This window comes from Spermophilus citellus, assembly GCF_964194105.1.
Source record: "Spermophilus citellus genome assembly, chromosome: 9".
NCBI lineage: Eukaryota > Metazoa > Chordata > Mammalia > Rodentia > Sciuridae > Spermophilus > Spermophilus citellus.
The window spans coordinates 13705897-13731549 of record NC_138191.1 but is presented as its reverse complement, the minus strand read 5'-3'; the positions used below and the strand labels follow the sequence as shown (position 1 = coordinate 13731549).

The following is a 25653-nucleotide window of genomic DNA, read 5'->3' as shown; positions in this document are numbered from 1 at the left end:
GGCCTTTTCTTTCATCAACTACAAAATGGAGTCAACACTGATCACACAAGGATATGACGAGGCAAAAAGGAAAATGTGTGTCAAAGTGATGTGAGCCTTTGAGAGTTAAGGAGCTCTTTGGACTCAAGTGCTGATTACAACAGAATGCAGTTATAAATCAATCTTGGGGAACAAGGCTACTCCTTATCTATGTAACTTCCTAATGAGCCAAGGACAATGGTATATGGAGTGGTTAAGAGTGTGAGCTCAAGTCAGACTTCTGGGTTCAGTTTCGACTATGCTATCATAAGTCTTTATGCAAGTTATGTACTTTAAGGCTCCCATTTATGTAATGAAAAGCATAATAGTTCCTCTCTCTCTAGGCTTTTGAGATAATTCATTCATAGAGCTTAGGGCAGTCTCAGGCACATGGCAGTAAATCAAAACAGGCTAGATATTTTTAACTTAATATTAAACTATGACTTAGATAATCCATAGTAGTATAAGACTAAAAGGAACCATCTTATATTCCTGCAGCAATCTGCTATCTAGCTTCTGGAGGAAAAAAAAAAAAACAGTTCAAGGTTAAAATTCCCAAGATGGAACCACATTGGCTATACTTGTGAGTAACTGAGGATGATCCCTAGGTACAGAATAATATCTGTGCCAGGAGCAAAGGTTATAGGGATGCCTTCTAATGTGAAAGTTGAGACACCCAACCCATATTCTCAACTCTTTCTCCATGGTGAACTATAGGATATGAATGACACCCTCATTACAGGTTTGTCATGAGAAACGTGCCATGGGTGTGCACACAGGGGACATAATGCAAGGTCAAACAGCAGGAACCAAAATCCTGGCACAGCAACAAGTTTATACAAGGTTTTCCCACACTGTGATCAGTATAAGGACTCTGGAGGACACCCAAGTCTGCTGGCTTCCAGCAAGAGGTCTCCCTATTGACATCTAATGACCAAGAACATTCCTGGAAAACACATTTCCTTGGGACGTGTAGTACTTTCCCCATCACCTCTTCAATATTCCTATGATTTTCCAATTAAAACTCCTGACCAAGTAAATCACCATATTTGGGGGCTAATCAAGATGGCATGTAAAACCCTAGAGATATATTGCCACCTCTTCCTGATTCTGTTCCCTTTGATTAACAATTTATTTCTCTTTTTATGGCTTAGAAACTGGCCCTTCCACCAAGAGTTCAGCAAAAGAACTCACATCAGGCTATCCAGAAGCAATTGCCTAGCTACATGGTAGACAAACCAGCACCAGACCTGAGAACCAACTCTGTGAAGAGCTACAGTCTCAGTAGGGGAGGGTGAAAGGATTTAAAAAACAAAATGGAAGAGCTAGCTGGACATGGCGACACATGTCTGTAATCCCTGTGACTCAGGAGGCTGAGGCAAGAGGATCACAAGTTCAAGGCCAGCTTCAGTAACTTATGAGACCCTGTTTCAAAATGAGAAAATAAAAAGGGCTACAGATGTAGTTAAACGGCAATGCACACCTAAGTTCAATCCCCAGTGCCCTCTCCTCAATCCAAAAGAAATAAAAAAGAAAATAGAAGAGCCAGATATCAGAATTAGCTCTGGGAGCTACAAGACATAGGAAAAAAATGATGTGACAGAAAACTAGATGACTACTCCTTTTCATCTAGCAACAGCAATGGAATCTGGGCTTCACTTCAAGATCAAAGATCCAAGTGGGCATTTTTCTTAGACTCGGGTTTTGGCAGAAGGACACTCCCACTCTGTCTGTATTGCTATACTAAGTTTGATGGCCAGGCAAATACAAGATATAGGCCAGGTATAGAGGCACACACCTATAATCCCAATGACCCGGGAGGCTGAGGCAGGAGAATTGCAAGTTCAAGGCCAGCCTCAGCAACTTAGCAAGACTCTGCCTCAAAACAACAAAAAGGACTGGTAACAATAAATGTTGGTGAAGATGTGGGGAAAAAGGTACAGTCATACACTGTTGGTGATGCTGCAAATTGGTAAAACTTCTCTGGAAAGCAATATGGAGATTCCTCAGAAGACTACAAATGGAACCACCATTTGACACAGTTATCCCACTCATTGGCATATATACAAAGGACTTAAAATAAGCATACTATAGTTATGCAGCACATCAATGTTTAAGGTGTCATAGTTCACAATAGTTATGCTATAGAGCCAATCTAGGTGCCCTTCAACAGATGAATGGATAAAGAAAATGAGCTACATATACACTATGGAGTATTACTCAGCCATAAAGAAAAATTACTTTTTGACATTTGCTGGTAAATGAATGAATCTGGATACTATCATGCTAAGTCAAATAAGCCAATCCCCAAAAACCAGAGGTTGAATGTTTTCAATGGAATGTGGAAGCTAACCCACAATAAGGGGAGAAGGGAGAATGAAAGTTCAGTGGAGTAGGGGATTGAAGGAAGGGGAATGAGAAAAGGAAAGATAGTGGAATGATCTAACTTTCCTATGTACATACACAAATATACCACTGTGAATCTCCCCATCGAGTACCTCACAAGACATTAATTTAAAAAACCTAAAGATAAATGGTGGAAAGATCAATAGAGGGAAGGGAGCAGGGGGTGGGGAAAGGAAAGGGGATGGAGAGGTCCTGGGCTCTGAATTAGACAAGATATAGTCCATGCTTTTACCATTACATCAAAAGGGATTCTACTGTCATGTATACCTATAAAAAGAAACAATAAAAAATGAATAAAAAGGACTGGGGATATAGCTCAGTGACAGTGCATCCCTGGGTTCAACTCCTGATGATGATGAGGAGGAGGAGGAGAATGAGGAGGAAGAGGATGGAAAAGAAGAAGAGGAGGAGAAAGAGAAGGAGAAAGGGGAAGTGGAAAAGGAAGAGAAAGGAGGAGGAGGAGAGAAAAAAGAGGAAGAAGAGGCAGAGGAAGGAGAAGAAGGAGGAGGAAGAGGAGGAGAAAATAAAATAGCCCACAAATATAAGTCTCCTTTACCTAGTTTTTTTGCTAAAAAATTCTTTTGTTCTATATATCTCCCAGGTTATAGCCAATGCTTTTCAGTGGGAAGGTTGGCAAGTCATTTAGTCTCTCTGAGCCTTGGTTTACTCATCTCTAAAACTGGGTGAAAATTAACTATCTTACCTTTCCTATATACACATTGGAAAGATATTAAAATAAGATCAACTATCAAAGCACTTGGTAACTCTATTTGTAACTCTATTAAATTAAAAAGTTTACATGGTCCAGCCTATGTACAAAACTGAAGTCAGAAGCATGGTCAAGGACTCAAAATGAATTAAGGGAATTTCAATCTTTAGACACTTGTCAGAGAACATTAGAGATGGTCCAACCTGAGTTTCCTTTCTCTCTTCCCCAGATCCTCTACAGCTATAAGGAGGGTAAGACCATTTCTCCCAGGCCCTCATGTCTCCCACCTCTAGCCTTCTTTCCTCCCTCTTCCTACTTGTGCTTCTATCAGTGTTTTGATACGTAGTTCAACCTGACCTCCTCACATTCTCTTTCTCTCAACTGTATTATTATCTAGAAGCGAAGTCTGAGAACTTACCCCTTTTCCCTCTCATCTCTCTAGTTTTAGCACTTTCCATACAATTTCATGATTTTCATTTAAAAAGCCCGAGGGCTGGAGCGCAGCTCAGTGGTAAAGCACTTGCTTAGCAAGCATGAGGCCCTTGGTTCGATCTCTAGTACCACAAAAATAAATAAATGAATGATTAAAATTAAGTCTGAGAGCTGGGTGCGTAAGGGTGCACATCTCCTTAGAGGAGAGGCAAGTCAGCCTGTTTCCTATCCTAACTTTATGGAGTTAGGATAGGAAACAGGACATATATACAACCAAACTTAGGATGGTCAGACATAACAACTTTTTGATTTTTATAGTGGGGCAAAAGCTATATGTACTCATTAGAAGTTGTACTTCAAATTTTGAATTTTAATTTTTTCCTAAGCTAATGATATATAGTAAGATACTCCTGCAATGCTGGGCATTGACAGGAGTCTTAGTGCTGGTCAGTCATGTTATCATAAGAGGAAACCCCTGGTACTGTAAAATCTGCTACTAGGTTAGGATGTTCAGTAGGGTGGGTATATTAAAGGCATTTTCAGCTGAGGAAGGGTTTATTGGGACATAACCCCATCATTACTCAAGGAACATCTGTATTAGTTGATCTTGTCCCTGTCACATATTATTATTATTATCCCCACTTGACAAAGGTGAGATAACCACGAGTCTATTAAAAATGCCTTAAAGCATAAGATGTTACATAGAATCAAAGGAAGTATGCAGGAAGAAGGTGAGAAGGCCTCTCAGGAAGTCAGACTTAGTGGTTTGTCTCTAGAAATAGTAGATCAATAAGGGTTCTTAAAGGCCCCAGTACAGGGCTTTCCAAAATCTCTTCAGAAGAATAATAGTTCCCAGGCTATGAGCACATTGTATCTAAGGAAGCGGGATTTATAGTGGAGAAGCAGCCTGCATAAAATCATTCAGGTGGGGCTAAATCCTAGGTTTCCTAACCCCCATGGAGGTATCCAAAACCCCAGTTCTTTGTGTGAGGTCCTGGAGGAATGGCAGAGAAGAAGAATGCCTCTATAGAACTGAAAAGGTTGCATTTACTCAAGTATCAAGGCCACCTTAACAAAATAATTACCCAGGAAAACCAATATCATACCCTAAGTCTAAACCAGATTCCAAGGGTCCTGACTTGAAGCCCACTGATCCACTGATCAGAAGGATCACCTTAGTCCATGGCAATGCTTCTTTTCTAATGCACACTGAGGTCAGCCTCATTCCTGGTGTCAACTACCTGCTCCTGTTCCAAAATACTTATCCAATGGCCAGTCCCTCTCCAACTGTTTATATGTAACCAAGTCAAAGTTCAGATGAAACTAAAAGAGAATTTCATTACATAGGAGAACTGACAGTTCCTCCATGTTGGGCATCAAAACAGCCACCTCCAAATCTTTAACAGGGAGACTGGTCTATGTTGGGGATGTGCTGGGACCATCAGAGGAACATTATAGATAACCAATGACTGCTCCTTTACCTTCTTCTTGGACTTAAAGACGTTACACCTGAAGATATTGCTGGCACCATCTCGAGCGATATAGCTGAAGATCTTCAAGTCTTGGGAGTCATGAGAGACATAGAAGATCCTAAAAGAAGAACAACACAAAAAATGTACTGAAAAAGGCATCCAGGGCTCCAATAGAAAACTTTTGACTAAGGACACTGAAGTCAAGTTATCAAAGGAAGTCTTTTTCCTAGAGCATCAAAAAGCTATCATATAGGAAGTATATTCAATGGACCCCACAAACACAGATACTCCTACGAGTGACTTCCAGATTTGGAATTGTAGACATGAGAAACCACACTATTGTCAGTCATCTCCTGAGGCAGCAAATCTGTCCTAGTGACTTCTGTGTTTGAAGAAAAATCAATCCTTTATCAGATAACAAATCTAACCCAGGGAAATGTATACAAGTTTTCTGATAACTGGTCACAGTTATCCACAAATGAGGAACCTTGGGGAACTAATAATGCTAACCATGTTGGGAAAACCAAGATACTCCTTTTCATTACTGCAGGTCCTTGGTCATAGTGACTCCACTTCTCTGCCAGGATCATGGCTTCCACATATTAATTCCATAATTCAAGTAGTGCTGTAAGTGCTACGTGCTACCCTAGCAGCTGGGGATGTAGTGAGAATCGGACAAAGCCTTTGAACTCACTGGGCTTACATGTGGATGTTAATACACAAGTGAGATGAAGAAAACTCAGGCAGAACAGAGATGGAGCATGGTGGGGACTGCTATTTTCAAAAGAGTGGTCACACAGATAGCTAGGCAAAACCACTACAGGAAGTAAGTACAGGAAGGCTACAAGCCCTGCTAGGTGCAGAACGTGTTAGAGGTGCTTGAGAAACAGATAGTGTGGTTCAGGTGGAGCAAGTATGGTCAGTAACAGGATCACAGTAGCAACCAGAGGACAGAATGCAGAAGGCCTTGAAAATAAAGCCTTGGGGCTGGGGTTGTAGCTCAGTGGTAGAGACTTGCCTAGCACATATGAGGCACTGCATAAAAATAAATAAATGAACTAAAGGTATGTGTCCATCTACAACTAAAAATCATTAAAAATTTTAAATTTATAAAAAGGAGGCCTTGTGTTCTCAGCGAGTTGAGAAATCATCAGAGGCTTCCAAGCAGAGCACTGACTTTGTATGCTTCCTTAGAACTAAAGGATCCCTATGACTGCTTAGGGTGTAAGGAGATAGAGAGAAAAGTGGAGGTGGAAAGAAAGGGGAAAACATGATAAGCATAGCCCTGGTGGTAGGGTCTTAAGTGGATTAACTGGACCTAGAATAGGGCACCATAAGAACCACCAGACCTGACCATTGTAGGAAGAAGTGGGGAAGTGAGGTGCAGGGGATGCATCAGAGGAATCAGTTTTGGGTAATCCAGAGAGAGTATTGCTCTTGATAAATGGGACTGGTGCCAAATCCTTTCCACAAAACTTTTTTTTTCCTCAATAACAACACTAGGAACTTTCATCAAGGGGTTAATAGGCCTGTTATTTAAAAAATATGTTAGTATTGTATAGGAGAAAAAGAATGAAACTTTACCAGTCTAAAACTTGACCTATAACTTTACTACTTATTATGAGGTAAGCTATGTAACCCCTCAGAGGTTCAGTTATGTTAACTGTAAAATGGGACCATTAATAATCTTGCAGGGTTATTAAGAAGATGACATATTTAGTAAAATGTCTTTTTACATCTCTTTACCAATGCACTTTCTCCACAGTCTAATAACTGAGATTTTCTTGCAGGAGCCTTAGGGGGACATTCAAAAGAAGAACGGGCAAGAGAGAACAACAACACTGGGAAGAATCCCAGGTTCACCTTGGGGACCACGGTTTCTCTGCTGAACTCTTTAGGAGTCATTTCAATACATCTCACATTTCTACCATCTCTAAATGATCCCCAAATTGATAACATGGCTTCCAAGAGAGCTGTCTAAAGTTATCAAGACCATAGAGTCCCTGAATCTTCTAATAATGCAAAACTGTCTTCCCATAAAGGGACAAGCCAACAACGGTACTACAGCTCCTCCTGCTTGAACTCTAGGCCCATCTGGCCATCCCTCTCAGACGTCCCCTCATGAATGTCTCTCAAGCTTCTCAAATTCATTAGACTCCCAACCTGATCTCACCATCATCCCCCTAATTCTGGAAGTCAACATGGCCTTCCTCCTCCTGAGTCTCATTTTGATGAGGGGCATCATATCAAGTGAGAAATCTTAGGGACATCCTTGACTTGTTCCTCTACTCTTCCTCAATATCCATCACTGATGACTAAGTTCCTGCACCTCCCTGATGTCTCGGTTTTTCTTAAGCTCCACAAGACTGCCTTAGGTCTCTTTTGTTTTTTCACCAGGATATTTGCAATAGCCTCTATAGGGTGTGTCTCTGCTTCTTAGCTCACCAATTGCCAATGCATCCCCTATATTGCTAATAAAGTGATAGTTTTTCTTTTTTTTTGGTACTGGGAATTGAACTCAGGGGCACTCAACCACTGAGCCACATCCCCAGCCCTATTTTGTATTTTATTTAGAGACAGAGTCTTACTGAGTTGCTTGGTGCCTTGCTAAATTGCTGAGGTTGGCTTTGAACTTGCAATCCTCCTGTCTCGGCCTCCTGAGCCACTGAGATTACAGGCTTGCACCACTGCTCCCAGCTATTTTTATGTTTTTCTAATTAGACATTTTTATTGGTGCATTAAAATAGTGGTGTTCATTGTTACATATTTGTACATGCACACAAGAGAACAATATAATCTGGTCAATTTCACTCCCTACTACCTTCCCTTTCCTCCTCTCCTTCCTCCCCTGGTTCCCTTTCTGTTTTCATGAGATCTGCCTCTACCTTTTATCCATTTTTTCTCTCTAGCTTCCACATAGGAAAGAAAACATGACCCTTGACTTTCTGAATTTCACTTAATTTTACTTAACATAATGCTCTCGAGTTCCATTCACTTTCCTGAAACTGACAATTTTGTTCTTCTTTATGACTGAATGAAATTCTGCTGTGTATGTATACCCACATTTATCCACTCATCCACTAACAGACACCTGGGCTGATTCCATAATGTGACTGTGTGAGCTGGGTAGTTATAAACATGGGTATGCATGTATCACTGTACTATAATGACTTTAATTCTTCAGGCTAAATACCAAGGAGTGGTAGAACAGGGTCTGTATGTGGTTCCATTCCTAGTCTTTTAAGTAATCTCCATACTGATTTTGCACAGTGGTTGTACTAATTTACAACCCCACCAACAGTGTGTAAGTGTTCCTTTTCCCCACATCCTCTCTTACATTTCTGATTTTTTGTATTCTTGATGGCTTGGCCATCATCTAATTGGAGTGAGATAAAGCAAAGTGGTGTTTTAAAAACACGAATTCCATTGCATCATTGCAAAGGCTTCCTACTGCCTCCAGGACAGAATCTTAAACTCCTTAGCAGGGGGTATTTGCCTTCTGCTCTTGTACACCTCCATAGTCCCAACCTATGCAGGCCTGCAGGACCAGCTTCATACCTCTTCCTGCCTTTGCAAACACTGTGAGCACCCTTGGCATCATTCTGGACTTGGCTTAGGGAAGTCTTTTCTTTCCTTTAGCAATCTGAACTGCTGAACCCCTGTGGCTCACCTGTGCCAAAGCATGCCTCTCACACTATGATGTTTTAATGCCTATTCAGGAAAGAGGCAAGGCATTCCTACAGTCATTAATGAGCACCTATAATGTAGTCAGCTCAGCTGTTCATTTTCCCCACAGGAAGTCAGGTCCAGTTAGTTCATATGCATTGCACATAAAACTCCTTTGATTTTGGGTTTTTAATTTATTATGTAAAACCCTAAGGACCAAGAACTGGATTTAAAACTGATGCTGCAGAGATGAATGTGAACTGGCAATGCCAACATGACACAGATGTGGAAGGCACTCAGGGACAGTGGTGAGCTAAGGTTAAAGTAACCTTAACAGACAAAGCACTTCAGAAAGTCTGATGACAACCTGTACTTGAGTACAGACACTCCCTCTGGATTGGAGCTCTCTGGAAACTGCTCTGCTTGCTGGGTCCGAATTCAGAAATGTAATGTGTTGTTCTGAGAAACAAATAACCTCTAGCTAAGCAAACAGTCATTTAGTTCCTGCTTAGAAAAGTTTCCACCAACACAACCAAGCAGCAGAGTTTTTCCATATGACCTCATTCATCAACAAATTAATAAATCAATGAATTAAAGGCTTAAGTCCAAACTCCCAGATCTAGAAATATATTTCAAGAACACTTACTCTCCACGACTTGGTTTTTCTTTTTGTTTCCCTCCCTCCCTCCCTCCCTCCCTTCCTTCCTTCCTTCCTTCCTTCCTTCCTTCCTTCCATCCATCCATACTGGGGATTGAACCCAAGGCACTTTACCTCTGCACTACACCCCCAGTCCTTTTTTATTTTTTATTTTGAGACAGAGTCTTACTAAATTGCCCAGGTGGCCCTCAAACTTATGATCCTCCTACCTCAATCTCCCAAATTACTGGGATTACAGGCATCACACTCAATGTTCACAACTCAAATTTTCTTAAGGGCTGTAAATGAGTGGGTGTTTGAAATTGGGGAAGAAATGTGAGCACTTCAGGGAATAGGGAAGATTTACTTTCCACCTTCCCTCTTCATCTTTATGATGATTAAGATTAGAGTCCTTCTGATCCTGCTTCTATAAACAGTCCAAGTCAATCTTCTTAATTTTTACAAATTCAAAGGCAGGGTACCGAAGCAGTTTGCATGAGTTAATAATAATTCCTAAGGTTTCACAAGGCTTTGTTCCCACTTTAAATTTTCTAAGATTTCTTGCTTTTATTTTAAAATATGCAAAGAATTATAATTTTACTTACTATTAAAACTGTTGTGCTTAAAGCCATAGCAATAAAATTCTGCAGATTCTTAGGTCCATAAACTTCCCAAAATGAGCAAAAGATAAATAATTTCTTGGAGAAATTGGATTTTGAGTTTAGTATAATATTGGAATTCAAGTTGACAAAGAGAGAAAAGAGTAACAAAACCCATCATCAATACCCTCCTTCCAGACTGTTAATCTACAGGTAAATTTGTTTTTCCCTCATCAGGTTTAAAGAATGAATGTATTAAGAAGGATTAACTTATCACAAATGGTAACTGCTCTTATTACTTCTACACTACTGCCCTAGTGCTAACCTCTGAGGCCTTAGAGCACAAATCTAAGCCTTCTTCTAAGTGGCAGTGATCTGAGCTTTGGGGTGATAAAAATCCAGGTTCAAGGCTTAGCTGTACTAAGTCCTAGCTACTGGCCTTGGGCAAGTTACTTAGCTGACATAATCCTTTGTTTTCTCATCCGAAATAGACATATTATGATCTCTTAAAGGCCTTGTTTGGGGTATACAAACACATACATGCTGCATTTAACACAATGCCTAACACATAGCAAGTTGCTTGCTTAGTAAATACAAGTTTGATTTCCTTGATAACCTTTTTTTGTACATATACCAATTTGCCAATGAATCTCTTAAAATACAGTTTACATAACTGTACTTTCATAAAGCAATCTGAAGAGCAGAGAGACTATATTTGCATAAATCTTTTCTGCCCAAGAATGAAATTTTTAGCAGACCATCTCTAATCATGTTTTTTCTTTAGTTACAACATCTCACTTCTAGCTCACCCTGTGGTCAACTCAGATGTTTAAAGTTAGTTTGCATACCTGCTCTAAGGCATATTTCCTGGTTTCCAGGACTGGCTCCTAGCAATCACCTTTTTCTTTTCCAGACTATGTTAGACCATCTGCTCAATGATCTCTTCTAGAATTTTTTCCAGGAGCAATGACAAATTCACTAGTTTTTAATTCCTGGACCCAGATTTTACTGTTTCCTAAAAAGTGAGATGTCTTAATCTTGCAGTCTTCTAATATCCATTCCTCATGATTTTGCAAAGATGACGGATCACTGTTTTATAGTCACATTTTCTTAGGACCCAAGTAACACACTGAGAGGAGTACTGGATGCCTTTATTTTTCCTCATGGTTTTTGAACATCTTCTTTTTTTTAAATCACATATGTTTTGCTGTTTCTAATTTGAAGATCAGTTCTCTATTTGACAGGGGAAAAATAAGAAAGATGGTTATAAAAATGGGACTTGAGAGTTTCTCCATATGTGCCAACTCTCTCTTTCCATTCTTTTTCTCTCATCTTCAGTCAGGGTTTCAGCTCTCTGTAAGGTTGTTCCTTTGTACTCATACCTGGTTTTAAGCCTCACCTTCTTCAGTATGTACTTTTAAAGAACAGTTTAAGGAAACCTGGGTAGCAACATGATTTTTCTTGATAGTCCTTGGGGACTAACTGGAGTCATTTATATTGTACTACTGTCTTAAAATCCTCATCCCTAGCCAGTGCAGTGACACGTGCCTATAATTCCAGTGGCTCAGGAAACTGAGGCAGGAGGATAACAAGTTCAATGCCAGTGTCAGCAACTTAGTGAGGCACTCAGTAACTTAGCAAGACCCCGTCTCAAAATAAAAATATGAAAAGGGCAGGAGATGTGGCTCAGCCTCTGGCCATGAGGCCAGTTTTTGCACTGTCATTCTTTCTCTCTGAAATAATGAGCTCTAAAATGATACAGCCAGTTTGATGGTTAATTTTATATGGGAACTATTCTGGACCACGGGTGTCCAGGCATCTGGCCAAGTACTACTCTCAGTGTATCTGTGAGGGTGTTTCTAGATTAGATTAACACTGGACAAAGCAGACTGCGTGCCCTGAAACAATTAAAGAACTGAATAGTACAAAAAAGCTGAGTAAGAGAGATCTCCTCCTGTGTGACTCCTCTTCTTGGGTCTCATGCCTGCCAGCCTTCAAAATGGAACTTAAACCAACAGTTCTCCTGGTTTTCAGGTCTTTCCACTAAGAAAAGAACCATACGTCAGCTCCCCTGGGTCTCTAGCTTCCCAAATACAGATCTTGGGGGTTGGGGGTATTGCTCAGTTGGAAGAGTGCTCACCTAGCACACATGAGCCCGTGGGTTTGATTCCCAGCATTGCAAAAAAAAAGCACCAAATACAGATCTTGGGACTTCTTAGCCTCTAGAATCATGTGAGCCAATTCTTTATAATATTTTTTATGTATGTAGATGTTTGTACATATACATGTGTATAATACACATACATATATACCTTCTCTTTCTCATATATTGGTTCTCTTTATCTGGAGAACCCTAATACAGCCATATTCTTCCAGATATTAGCATCCTTCCTAAAGCCTCATTCATGGGGAACCACCTGCTGATGTAGAACCTTTTGGCTGAAGAGAACGGGAAAGGTTTTGAGCCACCTGCACAGCTGACAACATGTCTGCAGCCATGTGTCTCCCCATTCCAGAGCCACAGAGGAACTTCCATGCCTTCTCCTGTCAATCAAATGTTGCGGAGGCTTATCCAGTCATCCCAGTCTTACTCCAGAACTCTCTCCTGCTACAGCACAAAGCACAGAACCTGAGGCCAGAGGATTTACACCTGGCCAAGGGGCCTCTAGTAAATTCTTTCCCATCTCTCATCCTTGAAGTGAGAATGATAAAAATGTCTTACAGGTGGTCATAAGGTTCACATGAGATAATAGATGGGCAAATATTCTGTAATACAAGAAATTTTGTACAAATACTTTAGAACTGTGGAAGCAAATCTAGACATGTCAAATGGAAGAACAAACAGAAATAGTCACTGTTCTCCCAACATCACTGTCTCTGGAGATAGAGAAAGGTGGTTCTCCAGTTTGAATGTGGCACTGTATTAGTCTGTTTTTCACTACCATAATGACAAACCTGAGGCAGACTATTTTACAAAGAAAAGAGATTTACTGAGCTCACAATTATGGAGGCAGTAAGTCCACACACCATGACAAAGGTTCCCCACTGGTTGTATCATATCATGGCAGGAATGCATGGGGATCTCTGTGTGTCTACGTGGTTTCTTTTTACCATGCCTCTTAATTTACTTTTAATTATCTTTAGATAACATTTTCCTTCATGTTGATAAATTTTCTCTGTCATTACTGCTTTTATCTGATTATTTCTTTCCTCCCTCTGTATTTATAGGGCTCTTTATCATTTCATCTGTTTTTCTTTTATTATAAGTTAGTTCAATTTCCATCTTTTTCACTCCTCATTATCCATTTGGAGACTGCCTTCCTCAGATTTCACTTTCCCCGGGCTGCTATTTGGCATGAAGTAAGGGTAATGACCTCAAGTAATGATGCCCACAGTCCCTCGTGGAACTGGTCTCCTTACTTCCAAAGACACTAAGGTTTGGGGATGCATCATCCAGTGTATGCTTGTCGTCTGCTTGTCACCATGCCTAGGTCATATGTCAAAGACCTAGCTCATGATGGTATGTCCTAGAAGGAAGCCTGGGATTCCAGGGCTGGGAGAAACCTCAAGAGATAGTGGAACTCATTTATTCAACTGCAGGCATAGAAATGCAAATATAGGAGCTAATTTCTAAGGAATTACACAAATGTCTAAATTATTTTTTGTTGCAAAAATCTACTGTGTACCTAGAGTAAGGAATAAGCATTCAATTGAATTCTAAAATCTGGTGAGAGCCAGAACAAATACATATTTATCTTTTGAAAGTCTAGTTAAAGCACCCTTGTGGCCTATCTCAGTGGCTAATTGGTGTTTTGATTTCACTGTTATTAACAAGTTCTTTCTTATGTCCCACTAAAATCTTCCCTGCTGTACTTGAATCAACCACAAACCATCACCATAGCGTTTTCTAAATGTCAAGCACGTGATAATTTAATTTCTTCTTGTTTAGTATTTGACAGGCAGGCAAAATACAGGCCAGGATTCTTCATAGAATCTCCATACAAAAATCTTTTCGTACACTTCAAGGATTTAACTTCTCTCAAATACTCATAATTTCTCCAAAATAACTTCACCTGCTACTGGTTGTAAAAAACAAAACAAAACAACAACAACAACAAAAACAAATCCATTTACACAAGCTGTCAATTCTCTCCTCTCTGTTAACTGAGTTCATATACTCAACTGTGTCCACATTTGCAGGGGCGACTAGCCCATCCTTTCTATACTTCTCAGGACCCTCAAGCTTCCTGAAGGCTCTTGCTCAGAAACATAACTTTTGCCCCAGAGCCACAAGGCCAAGAGAAAAATTGACAGACCACATATAGCAGAGACACAACTTTGGTGGTATGCAGTGGGGAGAAGGGGGAGATTGCTTAGAAAATTTAGCTTTCTCTTCTTCTTTCTCTGTGAATAATTTATCCTCTGACTTTCAAGACAGTGGATATTTTCCTTCAAGCACTATGTGGAGAGTGGCATGATGCATAATCTTTCCAGGGCAAAATAAATCATAAGCAAAGGTTCACACTTTTCTTTTCCGTTCCCCTTGGGTACACTAGAGTCCTGTGATGTGGAGAAATAACAACTGGCACAAAGATACAGGTAAGGCTGTGGCTCCTCCAGTTTCTCAAAATTACTTGACCACTCTGAGCCTCAGTTTTTCTCAACTGCAAAATGGAAGAAGCATATAAGATTTCTTTTTTCTTTTCTTTCTTTCTTTTTCTTTTTTGGTGGTACTAGGGATTAAACCCAAGACCTCACACAGTGGGCTACATCCCCTTTATTTTGAGATAGACAGCCCCTGGGTTTAATCCCCTGTACTGCCCCCCAAATAAGAAAAGAAACAAGAAAGAAAAAGAAATGTGCATCTTACTCATTACCTAGTCCTCCTCTGCCTCATTTCAGTTCTCTAAGGATACAGAGTCTGCCCTTGAAGAGCTGAATGTATTGATGGTGAGGTCTGAAAGTGCAGAGTGGAAACAGAGTGTTATGAGATTGGGAGAAGGAGGCAGTGTCTGCCTGTGCGAGTCAGAAGAGGCACACAGGGCAGCTGCCACCTGCACTGCACCTTGGAGAAGGTGTGGTGAGAATTATGGAATGAGGAATATATCAATCAGTATCCTGGCAGGAAGCACATCAATTGAGGATTCCAAGGCAAGTTAATAGGGGACTATCTACAAAGGTGAAGGAAAACATCAAAGGGGCCAATGCAGTGCGGTGGGGGGTGGGGGACACTTGAAATCCCAAGGCCAGAGGAGGCAGCGCAGTGAGCATTTCCAGAATCCAGATGAGAGAATCATGTGCCCCCTGACAGGAGCTCTGCAAGAGGTCCAACAGGTCAGCCTCCTTGGGCAGGGAACACAGTGGGGAGGGATGGATAGAAGGTCTGGGGCTAAAGAAAGCTATCCATCATAGAGATGGGAAGGAGGAACACTCTTTGTAACAGATACCGTACAGGGAAAGAAATGGATGGAGTGGTGAGGTACAGTCTGCTTGGGCACGGGGAACGCAGGACATGCCAAGAGACTGGTAGAAGGTGGGACTAAAAGATCAAGGTCATCTTTGGGGAGCCCAGCTGTGCCCTCCGACTTTACTTTGTGGGCTCAGAATACCACTGGGAGTCTGAGCAGACAAATGCTATCGCAAGAAGTCATGGTGGTGTGAAGGATGGACTGGAAGAGGCCAGGAGCAGGAGGCTACTGCAATATGGAAAGTTTGGGGAACAGAAAGAATCTGGACCTGGGATTTGCCAGTAAGAAAGGCTGGACTTGGATCCCTGTCATGATGCTTACAGCTGGGACATTGGGTGAATCTTCTCATCCTCAAATTTTGGTCTTCTCATCCACACACATGGGAGCCTCAGTGAGAACTTGAGTTTGGCAAGTCGAGTGCTAGGCACAGGTGGATGAAGGACACACATGTACTCTGTTATACAGAACAGAGTCTTTGCCGCCAGACTGAGCCGCTAAGTCCAGCGAGAAATGCTGAAATCCTAACAAAGGCAGGGGTAGCAATGTGGAATATGTGGAGGTGGACTCAGGTCATTTCTCTGGATCTGAGAATAAGGAAGGGGAAGGAAAAGACTCTGAGTGACTTGGTGGATGAATTAAACATTAAATGGGTCAAGGGAGAAAGAAGGAAGAGAAGGGTGAGAAGTCAGGTAAAGAGAAGAAAAAGTGTGGTTGGTCCTAGACATTTCAACCTTGAGAGGCTAAAAGCACTCAGACTGACTCCCCTAAGAGGCAATGGGAAATAAGGGATGAGAGGCACAGATCTGGATGTCATTAGGACTTGAGGGGGCGGAGGTTGAGGACCATGGTAAGTATGAGATTCCATGTGGAGCACAAAGGACAAGAAGAGAAGGACTCATTGAGAGAATTCCACTAACAGTATCTATCTATATGAAGGGCAGAACTGGAATAGCCAGCAAAAACACTACTGAGTAGAAAAAAATTAGATCAGAGAAGGAACAAGAGAAGGCCATCATGGGAGTTGGGGGGGTGGAGGGAGTCTCCACAAGGACTGAAAGGTTCATAGCATCAAGTGCTTCCCAGAGACTGAATGGAATGTGGACAGAGAGGGAGCAGGGACTTAGCAACAAAGACATCACGGTAGCCTTGGCAAGGACAGTCTCAGTAGAGCAGCTCTGGAAGCCCAGTTGTTGAAAAGCATGTGGCAGGTTTGGAACACAGCCAGCCAATGCAATTATACCAAAAATCTCAAGAGCAAAAGGGCAAGAAAGTTAGTAAGCACCTTTTCTTTTTCAAATGGAGAAATCTGAGCCAGTTTATAGGCTAAAAAAGAGAGAACAAAGCAGAAATAGTTTCAAGATCCACAGAAAATAGAGGAAAAATAATGGCCCAAGATGTAGACAGACAGCAGAAGACACAGTCCAAGTGGAAGAGTCATCTTCATTTCAATATGGCGCTGACCATGAACCTGCCACTAAGGTGGGAGGGAGGTTCTCCTATCCTTGGATGATCTCCTGCTCTCTTTCTCAGCACTTTGATGGCCTTTTGAAGATGCCAAGACTTTCCCTGTTAGAGAGCTGAGGCCATGCGTAGGATGTGGAAGTAGGGATGAGGTGAAGTAAGAGGTCAACATAATGGTTAATCAGCTGCCCTGATGAAAGCTATGGCTGATACAACTGCCCAGTTTCCATTTTACCCATCCCTTACTTACTTCCCCTTTCCTGAGTGTGGGAACAACTGCAAGAAACATGACATGGATCTAAAGGGAAGCAAGTGCAATCCAAAACATTTTGCTACTATCTCCTTAGAGAGGAGATACGTATTAATTTATTGTGGCTCTGACCTCCTGAGGGATGAGGCTCATGTAAATACATGGGTGCTAGAGGGTGGTAGGCCAGGCCAGGGACACCAAAGGCTCTCTTGAGACCTGGTTTATGAGCACTTGCAGTTTCTCTTCTACATTTAGCTTGTCAAATTCCTCTATATCAGTTGAAGCATCTGACAGGCTTAATTGTTCCCTTAGGGCTTTGTCTTTCCCATCAGTGAACAAAGGCAGTTAGGAAGGATTTGGGTTTAGCTCTTTTACTAATAAAATTCTTTTCACATACATTCTTACATCCATACTCATAAATAGATGTGTGTATGTGAGTCGAAGTATATACACATGAGTACACAGACATGCATACACATACATACCTGTGCATATGCACACACCAAACAATGTTTGGGTTTGGGGATAGGCAGATCAGACCATTGGCCCACTATATGGACAGCTGCTTCAAGTCTAAAAGGAAATGTGCATGCAATACTCCAGTTCCCCCAGCAGTCAAGACCATTTTCAATGATTAATTCACATGCCAATGGAGACAATGAGCCCATGTGCAAATCCTATCCATCAGCCCCTATCTATCAAGGGTTCTTCTTGCTCAAACCCTCCAAAAATTCTTTTATTGGGGCTATTAATAAAAAGAAGGTGAACACATTTACTGAGTTTTATGGTTTCATTACTCCCATCTATCTTCTGAAAGTTATGAATTATTAGTAAAAACTGCAACAAATGAGACAAGAGATGAAGTCAGAGGCCAAGACAGTACACACACAAAAAAAGACAAAGGCCCCTCAGGCAAAGTGCTAACTGCATAGCAATGATGGCGATAGCGGGCAGGGCTGGAATCCCTGTTCAACTGAAGGAGAAAGGATGCACATTTTCAAAGGCAGCCAGCTGAGTGGTTAATCCCACAGCACCAAGAAGGGCTGTGCTCTCTCTCTGAGCAAAGCCAAACAAGGTCAAATACCCTCTTGTTTCTCAGTGTTCCTAATCGCAATAATGCCTTTTAAATAGTAATTGATGGGCTGCTTAATATCTTCTGTTAGAACATAAATTCAAATTGTCTAATGTAACATTTTACCATGCCCCCCATACTTCACATATGGTTATGCTCAATGTCCAACAAATGTTTGTAGGTTGATTGGTCATTTCATTCATCCATTCAATACTAGATAAAAATCTACAGAATGAGAATGCCTGCTCTCTGAAAATGTTTGCAAAAGTTTAAAGGGAAGTGGACTAAACTGATACATTGAACACAATTATTTGTAAAACAGCTGGGGTCAAGGAGCCCCAAAGATGAATAAAATGTAGATTCTACTTGGTTAGTTTTCTGCCACTAGAACAAAATACCTGAGAAAAGCTGCTTAAGTAGGAAAGATTTATTTTGTCTCACATTTTCAGAGGTTCGGTCCATACTCAGCTGATTCCAAGGCAGAAATATCACTGTGGAAGGGCATGTCGGAGGAAAGTTGCTCATCTCATGGAAAAATGAGCAAGGAAGGGGTCAGGGACTAGACATACTCTTCCTTCAACGACACCCCACTACCTAAAGTTTCCACCATCTCCAAATTACCATCAAATACGAACCCTCAATGGATTAAACCACCAATGAGGTCAGAGCCTCATGATCCAATCACTTCCTCAAATTCTGACTTCATAATATTTCTGCCTTCAAAATATGAACCTCTGGGGGACATTTCAGATCCAAACCATAGCACTATTAAATATATAAGATATATAATAAATAACTATAATAAAAGGAGAGACTTAAAGGTTATATAGCCACAGGGGTCAAAAGTGTAATAAAAATAAAGTGTCCAGGCCTGGGGTTGTAGCTCAGTGGTAGAGCACTTGCCTAGCATGTGGGATAACCTGGGTTCGATCCTTAGCACCACATAAAAAATAAAATAAAGTGTCCATTCTGTGGGTGATAATGAAATGAGGAAAGAATTCCTGAAGGCTGTAGCATTTAAAATACAACTGGAAAGATTAATAAGAATTTGATAGGCAGCAATGTAAGCCGAACATAGGAGACACCTTAATTAATTGTGGTTTGATCATAATTGCTGTCAGAAACTGAGAAAAGCTGAAATTCCCCAAGAGCCAGCTTTTCAGGGTCTCTTGATTAAGACAATCCAGTTCTTCTTATCCCATCACTCCTGAATTCTATGTATAACCTTCTGAACTGCCTAGCCATCTTCAGCTCCAGTCTGAGGTCTGGCTACCAGAGAGAAAGCCTTAGCACCAATCTGGCTATGATCTCAGGGCGGTGACAGCATCATCCTTCTCAACTATTCCAAGACACAAAAATAAGGTCACATGCTGGCATATACCTATAATCCCAGCAATTCCAGAGGCTGACTGAGGGAGGAGGATCACAAGCTTGAGGTCATCCTAGGAAACTTAGTGAAATCCTATCTCCAAATTAAAAATAAAAAGATTTGGGGATGCAGGTGCATGGTAGAATGCCTATGGGTTCAATCCCCACTATTGGGTAGAGGGTGGGGCAGAGATGACTCCACAGAGGGCTTACCCTGTCAGGCTAGAGGACAGGGCACTACAACACTGCATCTAGACTAAGGTTTTGTGCTAAGTGTCCAAGCAGCCACTGTGAGATGTCCTGCCACGACCCTAGAGATTACCCATTAACATTAAAGGTTGTCAGACAGGGACAAGAGCTCCAAATCAAGAGTAATGTTTATTTGCCTTTGGGGTTAATATTGGGAACACAATGGCCCTTTCCCAGCATCATTACCTGGTCTTTCCATCAGTGAAGAACCCAGACCCTACGGGGATGGGGTTTGGATGTGAGGTGTCCCCCAAAAGCTCACATGTGAGACAATGCAAGAAGGTGTAGAGGAGAAATGATTGGGTTATATCCTTAACCTAATCAGTGAATTAATCCCCTGACAGGGGAAGTAACTGAAGTGGTAGGGTGTGGTTGGAGGAGGTGGGAATTGTGGAATGACTTTGGGCTACATATTGGTATCTTGCTAGTGGAGACTCTCTACTTGCAGTCACCATGTGAGATGCTTCCCTTCGCCACATTCTTCTGCCTCACCTTGAGCCCGGAGGAATAGGGCTCCTTCTCTGGACTAAGACCCCTGAAACTGTGAGCCCTTAAATAAATGTTTCCTCCTCTAAAACTGTTGTGGTCTAAAATTGTTTAGTCACTGTAGTGAAAACCTGACTAAAACACCCTATGCCAACTTCCCCACAATTCCCACGATTCCAAGGACATCATAAAGGCTCTCCCTATGCAAATCCCTCTCCCGAAATGATCATCAATGTAAGATTGCTTTGTTTTGACTTATAAGACTCCTCTAATAAGATGCAAATGTCTCCTGAGCTGGTAAAGTAAAATCCATTAATCATTCAAACACTGAATCGCTAAGAAAAGTAGATTGGTTTGTTTTTTTATCCCTCCTCCTACTCTAAACTCAAGTAGTAGAATGACTGCCTGATGATAAACCATCTAAGTCTTAGATGCAAATAGATGGTGTATAATGCCTATTGATTCCAAGGAGTCTCACCTTGGAGTTCATGAACATGCAGGACTATGGGGTCCATGAATTCTCCTAAAATTTAAAATTTTGCAAGCAGGTATGAAGAGTTATTTTTTTTTCCTAGAAAAAAATCCAATTTTTATCAAATTCTCAAAGAGATTTATGTCCTAAGAAATGTCAAGATAACCTGATGGACACCCAGGCCATCGCCCACTTTGTATCAGGGAGGGATGTCAAGGGAAAAAATGATTGTTTTATTTGCACATAATTTCCCACTTAAGATGCATGAATCAATTCTCTTTCCTGCATTCAAGAATGGTAAAATGGGTGCCTGCAAGGTAGGCGGAACTGTGACCACAGGCAGATCAGGCCCAGCGGCCTGCTGAGGGGCAGAGCCGCTCCATCCCCCCGCACCTGCAAGGTAGGCGGAACTGTGACCATGGGCAGATCAGGCCCAGCGGCCTGCTGAGGGGCAGAGCCGCCCCCTCCTCCCCTCCCCTGCAAGGTAGGTGGACCTGCGACCCACCGGCAGGTCAGGCCCAGCAACCTGCGGAGTGGCAGAGCTGCCCCACGCGCCTGCAGGGTAGGCGGACCTGCGACCCACCAGCAGAACAGGTCCAGCGGCCTGCTGAGGGGCAGAGCCACACCCTCCCCCTGTGCCTGCAAGGTAGGCGGAACTGTGACCACCGGCAGATCAGGCCCAGTGGCCTGCTGAGGGGCAGAGCCGCCCCCCCCCCGCACCTGCGACCCACCGGCGGAACAGGCCCAGAGGCCTGCCAGCGTGGTAGACATGTCACACCAATTGGAGTAGGGGCCGACCAGAGCCGCCACCCGCATCCGGATCAGGCCCAAAAACCCGAGGGCGTGGTAGTCACGTCACCACAATTGGAGTGGGGGCAGAGCAGAGCTGCCACCCACGCCCGCAGGGTGGGCAGACCTGCGACCGACCGGCAGAGCAGACCTAGCGGCCCGCCAACGTGGTAGACAGATCACCCCAATTGGAGGAGGATCACAGCCACTACCCGCCAAGCAAGGGAGATTTTTCAACTATACAAGAGCAATATAAATAAATAGAGGGAAAATTTCAAAAACACAACAGTTTCACCAAGCAGAAAGAAACGCGAGCAATATGAAAAGACAAGGAAAGAAAGGACCACAAGCAATGCAGGTCAACTCAACTCTAGAAGAGGTAATAGCTGCAACAGATGGAATGTCGGATAAAGAATTCAGGATATACATGCTTCAGATGATCTGGAGTCTCAAGGAAGACATGAGACAGCAAAACCAGACAATGAAAGATCACTTTGACAATGAATTACATAAACAAATCCAAGAAGCAAAAGATCAATTACACAGGGAGATAGAGGTAATAAAAAACAAACAAATAGAAATCCTAGAAATGCAGGAAGCAATAAACCAACTTAAAAACTCAATTGAGAATACTACCAGCAGAGTAGAACACTTAGAAGATAGAACATCAGACAATGAAGACAAAGTATTTCAACTTGAAAAGAACATAGACAGCTCAGCAAGACTGTTAAGAAACCATGAGCAGAACATCCAAGAAATATGGGATAACATAAAGAGACCAAACTTAAGAGTCATTGGGATACAGGAAGGCATAGAGGTCCAAACCAAAGGAATAAACAATCTATTCAATGAAATAATACGAGAAAACTTCCCAGACTTGAAGAATGAGACAGAATCCCAAATCCTAGAAGCCTACAGGACGCCAAATGTGCAAAATCATAAGAGATCCACACCTAGACACATTATAATGAAGATGCCCAACATACAGAATAAGGAGAGAATTTTAAAAGCTACAAGAGAAAGGAAGCAGATTACAGTTAGGGGTAAACCAATCAGGATAACAGCTGATCTTTCAACACAGACTCTGAAAGCTAGAAGATCCTAGAATAACATATTTCAAACACTGAAAGAAAATGGGTTCCAACCAAGAATCGTGTATCCGGCGAAATTAAGCTTCAGGATGGAAGATGAAATTAAAACCTTCCACGATAAACAAAAGTTAAAAGAATTTGCAGCTAGAAAACCATCTCTTCAAAAAATCCTTGGCAAAACATTACAGGAAGAGGAAATGGAAAATAACAATGAAAACCAACAGAGGGAGGTAGGACAGTAAAGGGGGGAAAATAATCAAAGAGGAAAACAAATCAGGTTTAGTAACATTAATAAACAAATATGGCTGGAAGAACAAACCATATCTCAATGATAACCCTAAATGTTAATGGCTTAAACTCACCAATTAAGAGACACAGGCTAGTTGAATGGATCACAAAACATGACCCAACAATATGCTGCCTACAGGAGACGCATTTGATAGGAAAAGATATACATAGACTGAAGGTGAAAGGTTGGGAAAAATCATATCACTCATATGGTCTGCAGACACAAGCAGGAGTGTCCATACTCATATCAAATAAAATAGATTTCAAGCCAAAGTTAATCAAAAGGGATAAAGAGGGACACTATATACTGCTGAAGGGAACCATACACCAACAAGACATAACAATCATAAATATATATGCCCCAAACAATGGTGCAGCTATGTTCATCAAGCAAACTCTTCTCAAGTTCAAGAGTCTAACAGACCACCATACAATAATCATGGGAGACTTCAACACACCTCTCTCACCACTGGACAGAACTTCCAAACAAAAGTTGAATAAGGAAACTACAGAACTCAATAACACAATTAACAACCTAGACTTAATTGACATATATAGATTATACCACCCAACATCAAGCAGTTACACTTTTTTCTCAGCAGCACATGGATCCTTCTCAAAAATAGATCATATATTATGTCACAGGGCAACTCTTAGACAATATAAAGGAGTAGAGATAATACCATGCATCTTATCTGATCATAATGGAATGAAACTGAAAATCAACGATAAAAGAAGGAAGGAAAAATTATGCATCACTTGGAGAATGAACAATAGGTTACTGAATGATCAATGGATTTTAGAAGACATCAAGGAGGAAATTAAAAAATTCTTAGAGTTAAATGAAAACACAGACACAACATATTGGAATCTATGGGACACATTGAAAGCAGTTCTAAGAGGAAAATTCATTGCTTGGAGTTCATTCCTTAAAAAAAGAAAAAACCAACAAATAAATGATCTCATACTTCATCTCAAAATCCTAGAAAAAGAAGAGCAAAACAACAGCAAAAGAAGTAGAAGGCAAGAAATAATTAAAATCAGAGCTGAAATTAATGAAATCGAAACAAAAGAAACAATTGAAAAAATTGACAAAACTAAAAGTTGGTTCTTTGAAAAAATAAATAAAATCGATGGACCCTTAGCCATGCTAACGAAGAGAAGAAGAGAGAGAACACAAACTACTAGCATACGGGATGAAAAAGGCAATATCACAACAGACACTTCAGAAATACAGAAGATAATCAGAAATTATTTTGAATCCTTATACTCCAATAAAATAGAAGATAGTGAAGGCATCGATAAATTTCTTAAGTCATATAATCTGCCCAGATTGAGTCAGGAGGATATAGACAACCTAAACAGACCAATATCAATTGAGGAAATAGAAGAAACCATCAAAAGATTACCATCTAAGAAAAGCCCAGGACCGGATGGGTATACTGCAGAGTTTTACAAAACCTTTATTTATTTTTATTTATTTATTTTTTAATACTTATTTATTTATTTTAGTTATGGGCGGACACAACATCTTTGTTGGTATGTGGTGCTGAGGATCGAACCCGGGCCGCACGCATGCCAGGCGAGCGCACCACCACTTGAGCCACATCCCCAGCCCCCAAAACCTTTAAAGAGGAACTAATACCAATACTTTTCAAGCTATTTCAGGAAATAGAAAAAGAGGGAGAACTTCCAAATTCATTCTACGAGGCCAACATCACCCTGATTCCTAAACCAGACAAAGACACTTCAAAGAAAGAAAACTACAGACCAATATCTCTAATGAACCTAGATGCAAAAATCCTCAATAAAATTCTGGCGAATCGGATACAAAAACATATCAAAAAAATTGTGCACCATGATCAAGTAGGATTCATCCCTGGGATGCAAGGATGGTTCAATATACAGAAATCAATAAATGTTATTCACCACATCAATAGACTTAAAAATAAGAACCATATGATCATCTCGATAGATGCAGAAAAAGCATTCGACAAAGTACAGCATCCCTTTATGTTCAAAACTCTTGAAAAACTAGGGATAACAGGAACATACCTCAACATTGTAAAAGCAATCTATGCTAAGCCTCAGGCTAGCATCATTCTGAATGGAGAAAAATTGAAGGCATTCCCTCTAAAATCTGGAACAAGACAGGGATGCCCTCTCTCACCACTTTTGTTCAACATAGTTCTCAAAACACTGGCCAGAGCAATTAGACAGACAAAAGAAATTAAAGGCATAAAAATAGGAAAAGAAGAACTTAAATTATCACTATTTGCAGATGACATGATTCTATACCTAGCAGACCCAAAACGGTCTACAAAGAAACTATTAGAGCTAATAAATGAATTCAGCAAAGTGGCAGCATATAAAATCAACATGCATAAATCAAAGGCATTCCTGTATATCAGCGACAAATTCTCTGAAATGGAAATGAGGACAACCACTCCATTCACAATATCCCCAAAAATAATAAAATACTTGGGAATCAACCTAACAAAAGAGGTGAAAGACTTATACAATGAAAACTACAGAACCCTAAAGAGAGAAATTGAAGATCTTAGAAGATGGAAAAATATACCCTGTTCATGGATAGGCAGAACTAACATCATCAAAATGGCGATATTACCAAAAGTTCTCTATAGGTTTAATGCAATGCCAATCAAAATCCCAACGGCATTTCTTGTAGAAATAGAGAAAGCAATCATGAAATTCATATG

At 41.0% G+C, this 25653-nt stretch overlaps 1 protein-coding gene across 3 annotated transcripts in view; it reads right to left on the bottom strand.

Annotated features, from left to right (window-relative positions):
* Nucleotides 1-25653, bottom strand: part of LOC308655993 (carboxyl-terminal PDZ ligand of neuronal nitric oxide synthase protein) — a gene marked incomplete at its 3' end in the record, with an annotated part of 325313 nt that overhangs the window by 53526 nt on the left and 246134 nt on the right. For all 3 annotated transcript variants that reach the window (XM_081306545.1, XM_081306546.1, XM_081306547.1), the window contains exon 5: nt 5047-5155. In XM_081306545.1, coding sequence (XP_081162671.1) covers nt 5047-5155 — 109 coding nt within the window. The remainder of the gene's footprint in view (nt 1-5046; nt 5156-25653) is intronic.